At 45.8% G+C, this 19,641-nt stretch overlaps 2 protein-coding genes across 2 annotated transcripts in view; one reads left to right on the top strand and one right to left on the bottom strand.

The window, feature by feature from the left end:
* GPATCH1 (G-patch domain containing 1) overlaps positions 1-11,736 on the bottom strand; it is an 80,077-nt gene extending 68,341 nt beyond the window's left edge. The window contains exons 1-2 of the mRNA XM_068261407.1: positions 11,537-11,736; positions 3,015-3,149 (exon numbers count right to left, since the gene is read on the bottom strand). Of these exons, the coding sequence (XP_068117508.1) occupies positions 3,015-3,149; positions 11,537-11,609 (208 nt within the window). The 5' untranslated portion in view covers positions 11,610-11,736. The remainder of the gene's footprint in view (positions 1-3,014; positions 3,150-11,536) is intronic.
* WDR88 (WD repeat domain 88) overlaps positions 11,690-19,641 on the top strand; it is a 41,412-nt gene continuing 33,460 nt past the window's right edge. Inside the window, exons 1-2 of the mRNA XM_068261408.1 lie at positions 11,690-11,876; positions 17,901-18,011. Coding sequence (XP_068117509.1) covers positions 11,781-11,876; positions 17,901-18,011 — 207 coding nt within the window. The 5' untranslated portion in view covers positions 11,690-11,780. The remainder of the gene's footprint in view (positions 11,877-17,900; positions 18,012-19,641) is intronic.

The raw sequence follows: 19,641 nt of genomic DNA, 5'->3' as shown, positions 1-19,641 counted from the left end.
CTCACCTCCAGGGAACTCACCCCACCACCTCTAAACTGAATGCCAACTGCAACAAACACAATTGCTAACTTCCAGTCAGAGCAATATCCTGCCTCTATCTGGCCAGCAGACGCTTGTCAGCCAATCAGGTGCACTTTCATACTCCCTTTGCCTGCTGTACCATACCTAGCAGGAATTACATAGATTAGCATTCAGGTGGGAGGCTTCGGTTGGACGCAATCGTGAATTGCGTCGTTTAACAGGGACGCCCCGTGTAGGCACATCTCCCACACGGTCCCCTCCCTAACCACTCACCTGTCAACCGCATCGTAGAAGCTGCAAAAAATAAAATTTTAAATCACAAACACTGGTCCACATGACAGCCCAGGGGCCCCAGGTCTCTCTCACTCACTGGGGCCCCCAAACCACCATGCGACACCTAGAGGGAAGTGCGGGCAAGCCCTGGACCTGCAGGCAAAGGGAGTATGAAAGTGCACCTGATTGGCTGACAAGCGTCTGCTGGCCAGATAGAGGCAGGATATTGCTCTGACTGGAAGTTAGCAATTGTGTTTGTTGCAGTTGGCATTCAGTTTAGAGGTGGTGGGGTGAGTTCCCTGGAGGTGAGATGTCCAGGGCTTTCCCGCACTTCCCTCTAGGTGTCGCATGGTGGTTTGGGGGCCCCAGTGAGTGAGAGAGACCTGGGGCCCCTGGGCTGTCATGTGGACCAGTGTTTGTGATTTTAAATTTTATTTTTTGCAGCTTCTACGATGCGGTTGACAGGTGAGTGGTTAGGGAGGGGACCGTGTGGGAGATGTGCCTACACGGGGCGTCCCTGTTAAACGACGCAATTCACGATTGCGTCCAACCGAAGCCTCCCACCTGAATGCTAATCTATGTAATTCCTGCTAGGTATGGTACAGCAGGCAAAGGGAGTATGAAAGTGCACCTGATTGGCTGACAAGCGTCTGCTGGCCAGATAGAGGCAGGATATTGCTCTGACTGGAAGTTAGCAATTGTGTTTGTTGCAGTTGGCATTCAGTTTAGAGGTGGTGGGGTGAGTTCCCTGGAGGTGAGAGGTCCAGGGCTTGCCCGCACTTCCCTCTAGGTGTTGCATGGTGGTTTGGGGGCCCCAGTGAGTGAGAGAGACCTGGGGCCCCTGGGCTGTCATGTGGACCAGTGTTTGTGATTTAAAATTTTATTTTTTGCAGCTTCTACGATGCGGTTGACAGGTGAGTGGTTAGGGAGGGGACCGTGTGGGAGATGTGCCTACACGGGGCGTCCCTGTTAAACGACGCAATTCACGATTGCGTCCAACCGAAGCCTCCCACCTGAATGCTAATCTATGTAATTCCTGCTAGGTATGGTACAGCAGGCAAAGGGAGTATGAAAGTGCACCTGATTGGATGTGTATGTTTTGCTAAGAATGCTAATAGGAAGTAATGCATGACTGTGTTATTTACATTATTACAGTGACTGCAGGCATCTCATTGATGCCGGCGATCATCGATACCGGAACTTTGATCAGTGAATGGGAACATATTGATCAATGAATGGGAACTATGTTCCCATTCACTGATCAGTGCACTAGTACACCGCCACGGAGGGGAGGTCATGGGTTCACATATTCGTGCCCGCCACCCATAGAAACAAGAAGACGAATATCTACACCCCTGGAGCAGTAAGAGAGCAACCACAGGGCGTAGATATACTGCCGCTATCACGGCTAGTGGTTAAAGGAGACCTACATTTAGATGTTTTCATTGAAGGTTGCATTATATGTTCAGGTCAGGAACCTTGAAGAGTCCGCAAGCAATTTTATTTTTCCAACAGTGCCACTTAGAAATCTCAAGGCTGAGGGCGCTCAAGAAAAGTCGCAGTTGGCACTATATCCTCTCCCTATCTCTCTCCCCTCTCCTAACTGTAGCAAAATGCAAGACAGAATGAGAGACCCCTTCCCTTCTACCACTTTATAAAGACATGTGCTGTGATCTATTGTGATTGGGAGCAGGGACAAGGTATACATTGTGAAAAAAAGTTATTGGCTGAGCAGAGGGAGTTTACCTTGTTTCACACCCATTTGTTCCCCAAGTTTGAGAATATCACTAACGTGATTGGGGCTTATTCTCTGCAACTCTGAATTTGACCATCCCTAGTAGCCAAAATAGCCCTTCACTAATAGGTAACCAAAGGTAGTATAAAGTAAAGTAAATATCACCGTGAGGTTGCGCTCAGTCTCAGATTACCTTAGTTCTTTATTGCCGGCTGCTGACTATATATAAAGACAAGTCTCAGATTATTTTCAACCAGATTAGCCGCGTCAGACGCCCATACACAGGCAATCTAAATTGTATGACCTTAAAAACAAAAACACAGCAAGAGGGTCGCTCTCATAGTGAGCAATGCCTCCACAGTACACCCTTGTGCATATCACACACTGTGCGAGGGAAAAACTGCCACCATGAGTGAGGGGGATTAGCACACCCCCCTTTCATATTATGCCAGCAGAGTGGGACCAGTGGTGTTCCATGCAGAGATGGGTCCCCTGATGACGCAAGATTGCGAAACCGGTTGGGAAGGAGACGGGCAACACCTCTGATTCTTTTTAACCCATTGCTGATCAGCCCCCCCCCCCCACACACACACACACTTTCTTATTTCGACCCATGGTATGGGCCCTGTATGTAAGCGACCTTATGATTTTATTTTTATTTTGTTTTATACTTCCAAAATAAAAGCAGTCTACACTTAGTATTGCTGCTGTTTATTTTTATGGCATACCTTTCATACTATAGTGTTATTGTGTGGAGGACGAGTAATGACACAACTGGAGGACCTGTGAGACCACCTGGAGCTTGCAGAGCTTCTTACACAACCTTACAATGTGGGCTGTCTACGGCTGGTAAGCCTTATTCCTTTGCTTGGTGTCAGGATGCACATTTAGTGTGGATACTTCAGTTACCCAAGTACGGTGGAAATTCATGTTCAATTATTACGCGTTTGTATGGGCCTTACCTTTCCACAGCATAACCTCTTACCTTCTTTAGTGCCAACAGTGTTAAAGTATCCAGCAGAAAAGCCTCCAGTGAAAGCACCATGGAAGCGCTTGTATCGGCCCTTCTCGTCTCTGACGGTCTGGTCTTGGATTGGAACGGGCTTCTTAGGTTGTTCTCCTATGAAAAAGAAAATGGTTCTATCAGACACTAAATATGTGTAAAGTTTGGTGTATTTGCCTTCTTAAAACAGAAGGAAATCTGCAATAATTCAGCTGTAAGTGAACATTTGTGGTTACCCACAATGCACTACTACTGAATATGCAAATTATCCCTTTTCGCCCTTAGTAAGCCAAGCAAGCATCCAGAACCGCTGGTGTATAGCAAGCCTATAGCTTTAAATTTTGCACAGCCATATCACACCCACATGTAGATAGCCTGTTTTGGACTTTTGGTCCTCATCAGTTTGGGTCACCCTGAGCTGTTTGGTTACTCTGTTAAATATGTGTAGTAATGTTATAATAGGACACTGATGCTTGGTCAAGGGAACCAGAACAGTAAGTTTTTCAGATGCTGCAGATAATGCCACAGTGCCACCTTATGACGGTTCTGTGCACTACTAGTACACATTACCACGCTGGCAATGCCCACCGAGAGAGTACGCTCTATAAGCCCAAGTATATACCTCCCCATTCCTCCATCAAGCTGAGCTATGCCCACCCGGGCATATGCTCACCCAGAGACCTCTAACTCTGAACGTCCAAGTGATACTTCCCCATCCATCCATCAAGCTAAGCTATGCCCACTGAGAGACCTCTTACTCTATAAGCCCAAGTACATACCTCCCTGTCTCTCCATCAAGCTGAGCTATGCCCACCTGGAGACCTCTCACTCTATAAGCCCAAGCACATACCTCCCTGTCCCTCCATCAAGCTGAGCTATGCCCACCTGGAGACCTCTCACTCTATAAGCCCAAGTACATACCTCCCTGTCTCTCCATCAAGCTGAGCTATGCCCACCTGGAGACCTCTCACTCTATAAGCCCAAGTACATACCTCCCTGTCTCTCCATCAAGCTGAGCTATGCCCACCTGTCGACCTCTCACTCTATAAGCCCAAGCACATACCTCCCTGTCCCTCCATCAAGCTGAGCTATGCCCACCTGGAGACCTCTCACTCTATAAGCCCAAGCACATACCTCCCTGTCTCTCCATCAAGCTGAGCTATGCCCACCTGGAGACCTCTCACTCTATAAGCCCAAGCACATACCTCCCTGTCCCTCCATCAAGCTAAGCTATGTCTGCCTAGTGGCCTAAGTCTCCGGGTGGGCATAGCTCAGCTTGATGGAGGGACTGGGAGGTATGTACTTGGGCTTACAGGAGTGAGAAACATCAGGGTAGGCATAGCTTAGTTTGCAGGTCGCTACCTATTTGCTTTAAAGTAATCCTGAAGGGAAAAAAGTGCCCCAAAAGGTACTCACCTCATGTGAGGGAAGCCTCTAGGTCCCCCAGAGACGTCCCCTGTGGAGGCCCCCCCTGTCCTCCTCTACCGGCCCATTCCAGCTTTGCCCCCTCCACAAAACCATCTACATGAGTAGCACGGATCCGATTCGACTTCAGGGGAAAGAAAAAAAAAAAAAAAAAAAAAAAGAAAAAAAATCGGACCAACTTGGATTATTTTTTGAGCAACTTTGTTAATTTTCATGATTTTCCTGTATAAATCGTTGGTTGTTACGATAAAAAATGTCAGTTAAATATATCACATAGAAGACACACAGTGATATTTGAGAAGTGAAATTAAGTTTATAGGATTTACAGAATATGTGCAATAATTGTTCAAACTAAATTAGGTAGATGCATAAATTTGGGCACCACAAAAAGGAAATGACATCAATATTTAGTAGATCCTCCTTTTGCAGAAATTACAGCCTCTAAACGCTTCCTGTAGGTTCCAATGAGAGAGTCTGGATTCTGGTTGAAGGTATTTTGGACCATTCTTATTTACAAAACATCTCTAGTTCATTCAGTTTTGATGGCTTCCGAGCATGGACACCTCTCTTTAACTCACACCACAGATTTTCAATTATATTCAGGTCTGGGGACTGAGATGGCCATTCCAGAATGTTGTGCTTGTTCCTCTGCATGAATGCCTTAGTGGATTTAGAGAAGTGTTTAGGGTTGTTGTCTTGTTGAAAGATCCATCACCAGCGCAGCTTCAGCTTTGTCACTGATCCCTGGACATTGGTCTCCAGAATTGGCTGATACTGAGTGGAATTCATGCGTCCCTCAGCTTTGACATGATTCCCAGTCCCTGCACTGGCCACAAGCCCCACAGCATGATGGAACCACCACCATATTTTACTGTAGGTAGCAGGTGTTTTTCTTGGAATGCTGTGTTTTTCCTCCATGCATAACGCCCCTTGTTATGCCCAAATAACTCAATTTTAGTTTCATCAGTCCACAGCACCTTATTCCAAAATGAAGCTGGATTGTCCAAATGTGCTTTAGCATACCTCAAGCGGCTCTGTTTGTGCTGTGGGCAGAGAAAAGGCTTCCTCGGCATCACTCTCGCATACAGCATCTCCTTGTGGAAAGTGCAGCGAATGATTGAACCATGCAAAGTGACTCCATCTGCAGCAAGATGATGTTGTAGGTCTTTGGTGCTGGTCTGTGGGTTGACTGACTGTTCACACAATTCGTCACTTCTGTTTATCCGCGATTTTTCTTGGTCTGCCACTTTGAGCCTTAACTTGAACTGAGTCTGTGGTCTTCCATTTCCTCAGTATGTTCCTAACTGTGGAAAAAGACAGCTGAAATCGAAGACAGCTTTCTGTAACCTTCGCTAAACCATGATGGTGAACAATCTTTGTCTTCAGGTCATTTTAGAGTTGTTTTCAGACCCCCATGTTGCTACTCTTTAGAGAAAATTAAAAGAGGAGGGAAACTTACAAGTGACCCCCTTAAATACTCTTTCTCATAATTGGATTCACCTGTGTATGTAGGTCAGGGATCACTGACCTTACCAAGCCAATTTGAGTTCCACTAATTAGTTCTAAAGGTTTTTGAAATCAATAAATTGACAACAGTGCCCAAATTTATGTACCTGCCTAATTTTATTTAAACAATTATTCCGCACTTTCTGTAAATCCAATAAACTTCATTTCACTTCTCAAATAATCGCTGTGTGTGTCTCCGATACGATAAAAAATGTCAATTAAATATATCATAACAACCAACAATTTATACAGGAAAATCATGATGATTAACAAGGTTGCCCAAACTTTCGCATCCTACTGTATATATGTGTGTGTGTGTGTGTGTGTGTGTATATATGTGTATATATATATATATATATATATATATATATATATATATATATATATATATATATATATATATATATATATATATATATATATATATACACATACATACATACATACATATATACACACACACACACACACAGTAAACAAAATATTACCACCTTTGCAATTCAAAAAGTCCTAAAAAAAAAGGGCTCTTGGCCATTTAAGCCGGAGCCCGAGGGGATTGGTAAATATTGCAGAGGGCTGGAGACCCTACTGCAACAGATTTTTCGGTGGCTACCAGCACTGGATCATGGAGGCTGAAGAGGATGGGAGAAGCTTCCCCCTCCCCAGGGGTAAGTATGCAATAGGAGCACTTTTTTCTTTACAAGTTTACTTTAAAGGGTACCTGAGATCAGCGTTCCTTTCCGGCTGCTCCGTTAATCCAGGACCTCTCACTCTATAAGCCCAAGTACATGCCTCCCTGTCCCTCCACCCAGCTGAGCTATGCCCACCCAGAGAACTCTCACTCTATAAACCTAAGTACATATCTCCCAAATCCATCTACATCAATAGCATAGACCCGATCAGACTTCGGAAGAAAAATCGGACCGGCTCGGCTTTTTTTCTACTGAAGCCAGAGCAGGTCCGTGATACTAATTAATTTGCCTTACCGGATCAAGGTGCGATCTATCTATCTATATATATCTATATAGATAGATAGATAGAGCATACATACATACATACAGTGCTTCCCATAATTATTCATACTCCTGGCAAATTTTGACTTAAAGTTACTTTTATTCAACCAGCAAGTCATTTTTTGACGGGAAATGACATAGGCGTCTCCCAAAAAAATAATAAGACAATGTACAAGAGGCATTATTGTGGAAAAAAAAAACCATCTCAGCTTTTATTCATATTTGAGCAAAACGTGCCCAGTCCAAAATTATTCATACCCTTCACAAACAGTCACAGTCTGTGAGAAAATCCAACGATATAGAATTGCAAATAGTCCAAGCTGTTCTAAAGCATCCTAATTACCGTGATTAATTGGGAACAGCTGTTTTAATCAACTCAACAGGTGAAATTGGTTTGTGGAAAGTCCTGGCTAAGACAAAAGGAGCTCAGTGAGGATCTGCGGCTTTGCATTGTGACTGCTCACAAGTCAGGAAAGGGCTACAGGGCCATCTCTAAATGTTTTCAAGTTCCAGAGGCTACAGTGCAAAGTATTATTAAAACATACAAGATGTTCTGCACTGTGGAAAAGCTCAGAGGATGTGGTCGAAAGCCAAAAGTGACACCTGTGCTGGCCTAGTAGGATAGTGAGAGAGGTGAAAAAGAATCCAAGGATCACCACCAAGGCCATCCTGGTGAATCTGGGCTCTGCTGGTGGCAATGCCTCAAAGCAGACAATCCAACTGACACTGCACACTGCTTGGTTCCAAGGATGCAGACCAAGGAAGACGCCACTTCCCCAGATAAGACACACAAAAGCTCGCTTGGCCTTTGCAAATGCTCATCTGGACAAAGAACACAACTTCTGGTCTTCTGTGTTATGGTCAGATAAAACAAAAATTGAATTGTTTGGTCACAATGACTTCATTTGGCATAAAAAGGGATAAGTCTTCAATCCAAAGAACACCATCCCCACTGCCAAACATGGTTCTGGGAACCTAATGCTTTGGGGGTGTTTTTCAGCCAATGAACCAGGGAACCTAATCACTGTAAACAGCATTATGAAAAAAGAGCAATACATGAGGATTCTCACCGACAACATCAGGCAGTCTGCAGAGAAACTTGGCATTGGGCACCAGTAGACATTTCAGCATGACAAGGACTCAAAACACACAGCAACAAGTGGTGAAGAAATGGTTAGCAGACACCAACATTAACGTTTTGGAGTGACCCAGCCAGAGTCCTGACTTGAATCCAATTGAGAATATGTGGAGGGAGCTAAAGATCAGGGTGATGGCAAGAAGACCCTCCAACCTGAAAGATTTGGAGCTCATTGCTAAAGATGAATGGGCAAAAATACCTGTGGAGACAAGCAAAAAGCTGGTCTGCAATTATAGGAAGCGTTTAAATGCTGTAATAGGCAATAAAGGCTTTTCTATTGATTATTGAGAAGGGTATGAATAATTTTGAACTCAACACCTTTTGCTCAAATGTAAATAAAAGCTGAGAAATGTTTTTTTTCCCCCATTACAATGCCTCTTGTACAATTATCTTTTGGGAGACACCTATGTCATTTCCCATCAAAAAGTGATTTGCTGGTTAAATAAAAATTAACTTTAAAGTGGTCTGAAAGTCAGCATTTCTACTTTGCTCTAAAAGATTCCTTACAGCTTGAAAGCTACTATCCCAGAATTTTTTTTAGCAGAACATCACTGAAATGGTTAAACAAAGCACTTTCTCCTGCTATTAAGCTTCAAATCCACATCCAAACTGGAGATAACAGCATCTTTGTTTGCATTCCAATGTTAATACATGTGTGTGCACACAGTGTAACAAGTGAAAAGAACAGCTAATTAGAAGATGTGAATATATAATAAAAAGCAGTTTGAATAAAATGCAATGGCAGGTTTCAGGGCAAGATAAACTACACTTTGGAAACTTGTAATTTGTAAACAGACAATATTACTTATGCACAAAAGCAAATATGATAACTGTATGAGTAATAAAAAGTAGGAAAACACACACACATAAAATTATATATATATATATATATATATATATATATATATATATATATATATATATATATATATACCACAGTGCTGCCCCTGCTCCAGAAACCCTCCTTCGACCCCTCGCTACCCTCCAACTACTGCCCTATCTCCCTCCTCCCCTTTGCCTTAAAACTCCTTGAGCGTCTGGTTCACAAACGCCTGACCCACTACCTCAATGCCAACTCACTGCTAGACCCACTGCAATCTGGATTTTGGCCCGCCCACTCAACCGAAACTGCTCTCACCAAAGTGGTCAATGACCTTGTCTTAGCTAAATCTGAAGGTAAATACTCCATTCTCCTCATCCTTGACCTTTCACCCGTTCCTCCAATGAACTTCACCTGACTGCCACCAGCATCACACAGTCCCATGCACGCCTCCAGGACTTCTCAAGAGCTGTTCCAACAATTTGGAACTCTCTACCTTCACCCATTAGGGCAGCCCCCTCCTTCAACATCTTCAAGAAGGCCCTCAAAACTCACCTTTTCACTCTGGACCACCACCCCTCACAATTGCTCTAAAACCCACAACGGAACTCTGGTCCCTACCTTCGTGTCTCTACCTCTCCTTCTAGATTGTAAGCCTTTGGGCAGGGTCCTCCTCCTTTTGTGTCCTACCCGATCATGCACCTCCATGACTGCGTACCTATGCTATGCACTTAAGTGAACCTAACTTGCCTAATCGCCATGTTCCATCCAGTGACTGACTAAGCATTACCTTGTACTCATACTGTACTGTGTGATCTGGTTTTCTTGTATTCCTGCATTGTCGTATTGCTGTATGTCACCCTAAATATTGTCTGTAACCTAAATTAAAGGGACTCTGTAACAAAAATGTCATTGTGTTTTCTACCATCCTACAGGTTCCTAAACCTATTATAATGCGCTCTGGCTTACTGCAGCACTTTCTACTATCACCATCTCTGTAATAAATCAGCTTATCTTTCCCCTGTCGGACTTGTCGTTCTGTGTCTGGAAGGCTGCCAACTCTTCAGTGTGATCTGCTATGAATGCCCCCTTTATGCACACTCCCCTGTGTGTGTGTGTGTGTGTGTGTGTGTTATTTACATTAGCCAGCTTTTCTCTGCTCTCTTATCTTTTACAAGCTGGATAAATCCTATGTTCACATACTGATGAGTCACATACTGCAGAATTACAGACAACCGGGCAGAGCTGTCTGCAAGAAAAAACAATCAGCTTGTAACTCTTCAGTGAGCTGCAGGGGGAAAGAAACACACAAATGATCTCTTGAGATTCAAAAGGAAGGCTGTATACAGCCTGATTGTGTATGGATGTATTTTCTATGTGTGGACATACTGTACATCAACCTACTTCCTGTTTTGGTGGCCATTTTGTTTGTTTACAAACAAACTTTTTAAAACTGTTTTTGACTACTTTTAATGCGGCGGGGAGCGGCGAAATTGCGACAGAGGGGAATACGAGATGTCCCCTAACACACTGGTATGTTTACTTTTGTGTGATTTTAACAATACAGATTCTCTTTAAGGTTCAGCGCTGCATAATATGCTGGCGCTTTATAAATACAATAAATAATAATAATAATAATATATATATACACATTGTGTAAACAATACATTTTCACAGTTGCAATACAAAAAGTCCTATAAAAAAAGTGTTCTTGGCTGTTTACGCTGGTCCAAGGGGACGCTTGTACTGCGCAGGAGCGCGGATTGGTAAATATTGTCATGCGCTGAAGCCCCTACTGCGCTTAGCTATTTTTCGGGGGCTGCCAGTGCTGGATCCCCAAGGCTGCTGAGGACAGGGGAAGCTATATTTTTCTTTACAGGTTTACTTTAATTTCAAATGGCAATATGAAGGAACAGTAGTGAAGATAAAAGGACCAGTGTGGTTTGAATTCAAAAATTATATATTTTGCTTTTAGAGGCTTCCTCTAAAAGCAAAAGATATAATTTTAAATTATAATTAATTAATTTTAAAGTGTCCCGTTTTCTCATCTCAAAAAGTTGGGAGGGATGTTGCTCCTCATAGCTGCCAACTGTCCTTCTTTTGGAGGGACAGTCCCTCTTTGGGAGCCCTGTCCCTCTGTACTCCTCATTTGTCCCTTGTTCAGGACTTTGTCCCTCTTTCTATGTAAATGTATATATTTCTCTACTAAAAATGTTGATATATTACTAATTTTAAAATGTTACTATGAAGGAAAATGAACAAGGATAGAAAGGACCAGTGTGGTTTGAATTATGTTTTTCTTGTGAAATCTGTATGGTATGCGTGACTAGGAGTGTGACGGGGCGTGATCAGGGGTGCGGCAGGGGCGTGGCTTAAGTGTCCCTCTTTCTCATCTCAAAAAGTTGGGAGGTATGATTTTGTTTCTAATAAGCACTTTCCCACGTTCTGGTTTTGCCCTACACAACTGTAATGGAGAAACTACACATCCCATGATCCCTTGCAGTGTAGAGCTGTGCGGTAGAGCGGCGAGACGCCGCAGTGCATTGTGGGACATGTAGTGAGAGCCTTGTGACGCTCCTTGCAGCAGCCCGCGCCTTCTCACCCTCCTCATACTGATCCAGAGGCTTCCCGTAAGTAACAAAATCCTCCTCCTCTTCACTCTCCGACGCTGCCATCACTTCACACAAGCAACCCGGAAGGGAAATGTGCACAGGAAGTTGGCGGAGCTTACACGCCGCTGGTGATTGGTCAGCTGGCTGCCTCTTCCTGCTTCCACTGTTTCCATGGTGACGCCCCTGAGTATGTGGGCTGCATGGTTGTAGGCGGACACTGGTCACCATGGAGACATGACTCCGGAAGTGCCGCTGAAAGGTCTGATGGATCCCCTGAGCGTGGAAGAAGCGGTGCCAGAGCTCGTGTGGGAGAGTGAGCGTCTATCCCAGGTCTCCCCATTCCCTGCAGCCTGTGGGGGGCGCTGTCACTGTGTGGCTGCATGTGCTGTGGCCTGCGGGGGTGCTGTCACTGTGTAGCTGCATGTACTGAGGGCTGCAGCCTGCGGGGGGCACTGTCACTGTGTGGCTGCATGTACTGAGGGCTGCAGCCTGCGGGGGGCACTGTCACTGTGTAGCTGCATGTACTGAGGGCTCCAGCCTGCGGGGGGAGGGGGGGCACGGTCACTGTGTGGCTGCATGTGCTGAGGGAAGCAGCCTGCGGGGGGCGCTGTCACTGTGTGGCTGCATGTGCTGAGGGCTGCAGCCTGCGGGGGGCGCTGTCACTGTGTGGCTGCATGTGCTGAGGGCTGCAGCCTGCGGGGGACGCTGTCACTGTGTGGCTGCATGTGCTGAGGGCTGCATCCTGTGGGGGGCGCTGTCACTGTGTGGCTGCATGTACTGAGGGCTCCAGCCTGCGGGGGGGGCACGGTCACTGTGTGGCTGCATGTGCTGAGGGAAGCAGCCTGCCGGGGGCGCTGTCACTGTGTGGCTGCATGTGCTGAGGGCTGCAGCCTGCAGGGGGCGCTGTCACTGTATGGCTGCATGTGCTGAGGGCTGCAGCCTGCGGGGGGCGCTGTCACTGTGGTGCTGCATGTGCTGAGGGCTGCAGCCTGCGGGGGGCACTGTCACTGTGTAGCTGCATGTACTGAGGGCTTGTGTATAGTCTTAAATGCGGGCTGACCTCTACATTAAATAGCACCACTCCCTTTGTGGGAGGAGGGCCTTCCTGGTAAAATTGAGTATGTTGCGTTAAATAAGACCAGTGGCCCTACCTGTGCTTATGAAAAAACTTTATTGGTACAAAATTGTATGCAGTCATATGCGACTCGGTTTCCCTCAATAAAAACACTTAAGCCACCTGGATCTACAGACTAGGTACAAAAATTCATGGAGGATTAAATTCAGATCTCAATCTATCGTATTTTTTGTAAAATAAATAAAAAACTAGTGGTGAGGTGAGGTTGTTCAAATTTTTAGGAAAAAAAGGAGAAAGAATAAAATTATTTGGATGAATAATACGCCATGGAAAGAAAAAAGTGTGAACCATGCCTTTGCGTTGAGATCCACAGGTTGTGCTAACAAGGAAAAGAATACAAAGTTGAGTGAACCAAGCCCCTAACTGAGAGAAGGTGTACTGTATCTTTAAGGAGTTGCGGTGCAGGGATAACACACTGCCTGCCATGAAAGGAGATGGTATGATACGAGAAAAACGGCTAAATAGACTACTAAGTGTATAGCTATAAGAGTGACAAAGAAGAGGCATGAATGCCCGAGAATATATAAGATTTTGTCTAATTGCTGTTTGAAACGAAGGACCAGAGTGGTGTTTGGAAGTGGAGGGGGAGGTTCCCAAAAACTGGCTCGCCCCTGCTCATGAATAAGAGGACTAGCGCTGACGCAAGACACAAGCCTCTAACACTTTGAGAAAGCCCCGGTGGGAGGGGCGAAACGCGTCAGTGGGAGGAGTCGGAATGGGAGTGAGCGCTCACGTGACCCCTGGACGAACAGACCCTGAGACGCGGCAAGCCGCCGTGCGCGGCGTGGAGCGATCAAGTCGGTTGGCGGTGGGATAACTGGCATGAGCTCGCCTGACAGGCTGGAGCAGGCTAAGGAACGGACAGAGCCACATGACTTCTGATCGGGACAGCAGGGGAACACTGTCGGGCGGTCAAGTATAAGGAGCCGTGAGTCAAACTGTTACAGCCCTACGGGGTAGCTGAGCACCTTGAGGATAATAGACTGTATTTTGACACAGGGCTGGTTCACAGGTTGCCACGGGTAGGAATTCAAGGAAATACAAGGGGAGCATTATGCTTCAGTATTTAAGCCATATAGAGACAGACAACAGTATGGTGATCTGGACTATTACACCCAGACCAGCAAGTGTGACTGCACACAGTCAGTTTGCCTAAAGGTGTCTACAGTAATCAAGAAGAAAGAAAGATCTGAGCTCAGTATTTTTGAAGTACGCTTGGCGGTACCTGCAGCTGCTTTTTGAGGCCTCTGTGGTGTGCGTCGGTGGTGGGTCCACAGACAATCAGACCATATTGGTGGCAGGGGCGATCTGCATAGACTAAGGTCGGGCGATCGCCTGCTGCAGTAACCTAATGGCGATTGGTGGAATTAATTGTGAAGGAGCGCTCCCTCCCATTCCTTGGTGTTTTTAAGTGTTTTTATTGAGGGAAACCGAGTCGCATATGACTGCATACAATTTTGTACCAATAAAGTTTTTTCATAAGCACAGGTAGGGCCACTGGTCTTATTTAACGCAATGTACTGAGGGCTGCAGCCTGCGGGGGGCACTGTCACTGTGTGGCTGCATGTACTGAGGGCTGCAGCCTGCGGCTGCGGGGGGCACTGTCACTGTGTAGCTGCATGTACTGAGGGCTGCAGCCTGCGGGGGGCACTGTCACTGTGTGGCTGCTTGTGCTGAGGGAAGCAGCCTGCGGGGGGGGGGGGGGGGGGGGGGGGCAATGCCACTGTGTGGCTGCATGTGCTGAGTTTCTGGGAAGGTCCTTGACGGTCGCCACACTATGGAGGGGAACATCTTAGGCCTAGGGAAAGGATGAGACCGGGAGCCCTTATGGTGTAGTATCGTTAGACTAGTGGGTTAGGTAATAGTGTGGGTAATAAATACTCACAAAGGTGAGTTGCCCTGATGCAACCAATGACAATCACACGCGGAAAAAAAACGTTTCCGCTCGGTGTACTGGAACATTCTGGTACCAGGCGGTCGCTCTCCTGTGGTCCTATATACTGGCGGATAGTCTCCCCGGTGAGATAGTAGCACCTCAAAGAGGTCAGGGATGAGGAGGCAAATCAGTGGAGGCGCCCTTAATCTTATTAACAAGCCATTAGTGGAGAAATGAACTAAAAAATAAAATTTCAAATAAAAAGAGGTATCTTACTCATCAGAAGACTCATATCAAACTTTTTTCTATATGCGCCCCCGCACTGCACGGCTGGCAATTAGGGTTTCTGTGTATTGACCTGATGAAGCGGGTTGTGTCCCGTGAAACGCGTTGTCTACTGTTTACCCCCTATTTTAATAAAAAGACTCACTTTTCCACCTATATGAGTCTTCTGATGAGGTAAGATACCTCTTTTTATTTGAAATTTTATTTTTTAGTTCATTTTTCCGCTAATGGCTTGCTAATAAGATTAAGGGCGCATCCATCGATTTGCCTCTGCATGTGCTGAGGGCTGCAGCCTGCGGGGGGTGCTGTCACTGTGTGGCAGCATGTGCTGTGGCCTGTGGGGGTCTGTTGCTCTGTGGCAGCATGTGCTGAGGGCTGCAGCCTTTGGGGGGCACAGTCACTGTTTGGTTGCATGTGCTGAGGGCTGCAGTGTGTTTTATGTGGTGAGAGCTGCAGCCTGTGGGTAGCATTGGCATCCTGTAGCTGCATGTGCTGAGGGATGCAGCCTTCGGGGGGCACTGTCACTGTGTGGTTGCATGTTTCCAAGGGCTGCAGCCTCTGGGGGGGTGCTGTCAGTGTGTTTAATGTGGTGAGAGCTGCAGCCAGTGGGTGGTATCACTGCACTTAATTAATATTTTACCGCTTAGCTCCAAGATATAATACACATGTGGCTAAATTCCCCATGAAAGCAATACTGATGCGAACCTTTAAGAAGAGTTTGATACTCACCTATAGAGAGAAGGCTATGGATCCTATAGAGGCTCCTGAGGGCGCTGAAGGTGGTGAATCTATTGCCTGGCCTCCACCGTTCCAGCACTGGGACCTCAGGAACCCACTTGACAATGGCCAGAGGCTTCCCCCATCCCCCTCCACCAATCCAGCACTGGGACCCCTGGAACCCACTCGACAATGGCAAGAGGCTTCCCCCCTGCCCTCAACCGGTCCAGCACTGGGACCTCAGGAACCCACTCGACAATGGCAAGAGGCTTCCCCCTCCCCTCCACCGGTCCAGCACTGGGACCTCTGGCAGGGCCGGTTTAAGCAACAATGGGGCCCCAGGGCAAAATAAACCCACTCGACAATGGTCAGAGGCTTCCCTGCCCCCCTTACCTCCACCAATACAGTGCTGGGACCTCCAAAACTAGTCAGCAAGGGCTTCTTTGAGCTTCCGTCCATAAATGAGCACAGCTACATTGTGAAGTCTTGCACCTACCCAGTAGCACGGAGCCCAATAAGCTCCGCTTTTTCCAGCATGTACGGGTTCTGAGCTTCTTTACAGGCACGAGGCTTGAGAGCCCTCCCGCGAATGGGAGCTCAGCCACAAGCTTCCAGAGCTGGGTTGGTGATCTCAAGCAGGATGTCGAGGATCCAGATGCTCCCCTCTACTGAGACAAGTATCTCCCCCTCTGGACCTCACGGGTTTGCTGACACACGTGGGGCTACAAACATGGCATTGGAGGCAAAAGGCCAAACTGCCCTATAAGTGCACGTCTCAGCCTCCCGTGTGAGAGAGGCCGGTACACACACTAGATAAAGTCGGCTGAAGTGACAGGGATATGGACACTGCCATATTTATTTCCTTTCAAACAATACCAGTGTATAACATATTTATTTAACAACTGGTATTGTTTATAACATGTATTTACATTTAAATAATACCAGTTGTCTGGCTGTCCTGCTGATCCTTTGCCTCTAATACATTTAGCCATACGCCCTGAACAAGCATGCAGGTCAGATGCTCTAACTGAAGTTTGACTGGATTAACTGCATGCTTGTTTCAGGTGTGTGATTCAGGCATTACTGTGCCCAAAGAGATGAGTAGAACTGCCAGGCAACTGGTATTGTTTATAAAGAAATAAATATGTTAGCTGTCATAGCCCTCTCACTTTAGGTGTTCTTTAAAGAGACTCTGTAACAACAAAAACCTCCCCTGGGGGGTACTCACCTCGGGTGGGGGAAGCCTCCGGATCCTAATGAGGCTTCCCACGCCGTCCTCTGTCCCACGGGGGTCTCGCCGCAGCCCTCCGAACAGCCGGCGACTGTGCCGGCTGTCAGTTCAATATTTACCTTTGCTGGCTCCAGCGGGGGCGCTGTGGCGACTTTCGGCACGGAAATAGACGGAAATACCCGATCTCCGTCGGGTCCGCTCCACTGCGCAGGCGCCGGAAACTTGCGCCTGCGCAGTAGAGCAGACCCGACGGCGATCGGGTATTTCCGCCTACTTCGGCGCCGAGAGGCATCAGAGCGCCTGCGCAGGAGCCAGGAAGGTAAATATTGCGTCACGGCTGTACGGAGGGCTACAGCGAGACCCCCGAGGGACGCAGGACGGCGTGGGAAGCCTCATTAGGATCCTGAGGCTTCCCCCACCCGAGGTGAGTACCCCCCAGGGGCCGTTTTGTCGTTACAGTTCCTCTTTAAGGGGCAGATGATGGGAAGGACAGCCAAGCAACTGGTATTGTTTAAAATTGAATAAATATGTCAGGTTCAGTATCTCTCTCACTCCAGGTTCCCTTTAAAACTTTTAACACTCAGTACTGGAATGACCTACATTATGTGTTAGAGCAATGTGGCTTAGACGCTATGAATCCTTCCTTAACAGAGTCCACATCCTCTATTCTAGACCCACTGGCCATTTATACTGTTGAGGGACTGGACACACTCATACATTTTCCAAAGTACACTCCCCTTGTGCCCTTAGCACCCATTCCTTTTGCTCTGTCCACCGAGTCAGCCATACAATTCAATCTGAGTGTAAGAGGGGAAGAATTCGCCAAGAGGATCCACCTACCATCAGACCCAGATCTCTGAAGATCACCCAACCTCATTTATCCATGCCAAATCCAATGTTCTTCCCTGAAGAATGTTATGTGTGCTTCTAGTATATGACGTGTGCCCAAAGCATCCGCCAGACCCCATACATTCTATAGTCCACCAATATCACTCTTTAGATTTTTGTTTTGTTCTGTATTTTTTTTTTTTTTTTTTTTTTATGAAAAGTTTGAAGGGAACAGTCACATTTCTCATGTTTACTGTAAATATTTTTTTTACACTTTCTCAGCTTCCTTTCCGGGTCCTGAGGGGGCACAGAAGTTCTGTGACATCCTGTCACTTCTGCTGCAAGGATACAAAAATTCTGACGTCTTCTCATGACCGAACTGCAAAGCTCTGGGTAAGGCAGCTCCAGATTTCAAAGCACAAAGCAAAATGTTAAGACCCAAGTGCAATTCACGTTTTCTCCTGAGTTTTCTCTTGGGTGATATTTTCACACCTTGTCATAAAATGACTTTGAAACCACCATGAAAATACTCAGAAGTAATTTTGATCGTATTTTTTCCCAACTTTGTTTTTTTGTTTTAATTGTAAAATGCTGAAAATGTATTTTAAAGAGAAAATTATCTCCTAGTAGATATCTCAGGAAAAACATGAATTGCCTATGGGCCCAGGAGAGGTGTCCTTGCATGGTCACATGACAAACAGTCCAGAAAAGCAACGAGGTCAAAGTTCTTAAAGCAGGAGAATTAGCCATACTATGACAGTGGAAAAAAACATATATAAGTAGATAAATGCATGCTCTGCTTACATAACACTGAATGTCATATAACAGTGAATGTCATATAGTAAATGAAGAGAATTCTGTTCCTGGTGGGAACCGTGTCTTTTGCCCACAGTTTAGGCTAAATCCTGATGTCATTTCTGCCTTTGACTTTTTTTTCTTTTCTCCTCCAATCGCTGAGTCACCTCAGCCTTGCTTGTAAACACAAGTGAACAGGGGATCGTGTTTCAGCTAGGCAGGGAAATAAATGGAAGAGGAGGAATATATTATAGATAAAAAGAACCCCCAGCATGCAACTGTTTGGCACTGACTACTAAAGGGCCAGTGCTCCTTAAAGCGGACCCAATCCAAACATTTTTTTTTTTATTAAAACTAGTTAGTTGCACCACTCTGACACATAGAAAGATAAATAAACACTCCTTCAAACCTATGATCATTTCAGTGCATGCTTTTCACCCTTCTCTTTTCATAGCTAGGGTTACACTGGGGGCAGCCATTAGCAATTCCTCCATTGCTGGACACCATCTACTCCACCAGTTTGCAGGAAAAATCCCGGCAATTTGAAAGGAAGGGAGGAGTTCCTCCAATAAATGTAAAATATGTTATATTTGTCTTCATGAAGCTGAAAAAAGGCTACTATTTATTATTATAATTTAGAAAATAGATTTTATTTTTGAAATCTTGTATTTTTAGTTTGGGTCCACTTTAAGTATGTGATAACTTGAAATCAAAACAGCAGAAAAAGTTTTGAATGCAGGGTTAGCATCTTTATCACTCAATACACTCTGACCAGTTGCTGTTGAAATTTGATTTTTATGGTGACCATCCCGCTTTAAAGCCAATACAAGGACAACTGGAGCACACACATAAGGTGTAAAATGGAGCAGATGTCAAAATGAAGGTTCCTGACTGGTTGCTCTGGTCCTCTTCTAGACAAGTATTTTACCTTATTTGCTCCAATTCTTCTTGCCTTGTTTTGATAACTCTGCCCATCTGTGTGTCATCTGTTACCAGTTGTTTCTTGGCATTGGTAGATATGAAACATCATCCTGACTACACATGGAGTAATTCTGGCCACATCCAGTTGTATCTGCCCAGTTGACATACAGATGGGAGTGAAGTGATTGGTGCAGCGTCACATCCTAAATGGACAGGCTAACTGGAATTTACTTATTTTGCAGTACATATAGTCTGGTGCTGCTGGAATCACTACAGAACTATTGCTCTGTTGCCACCTCACCACCAA

This window comes from Hyperolius riggenbachi, chromosome 11 (assembly GCF_040937935.1).
Source record: "Hyperolius riggenbachi isolate aHypRig1 chromosome 11, aHypRig1.pri, whole genome shotgun sequence".
NCBI lineage: Eukaryota > Metazoa > Chordata > Amphibia > Anura > Hyperoliidae > Hyperolius > Hyperolius riggenbachi.
Note: the sequence above shows the minus strand (reverse complement) of the source record. Positions and strands in the feature narration are given on the sequence as shown.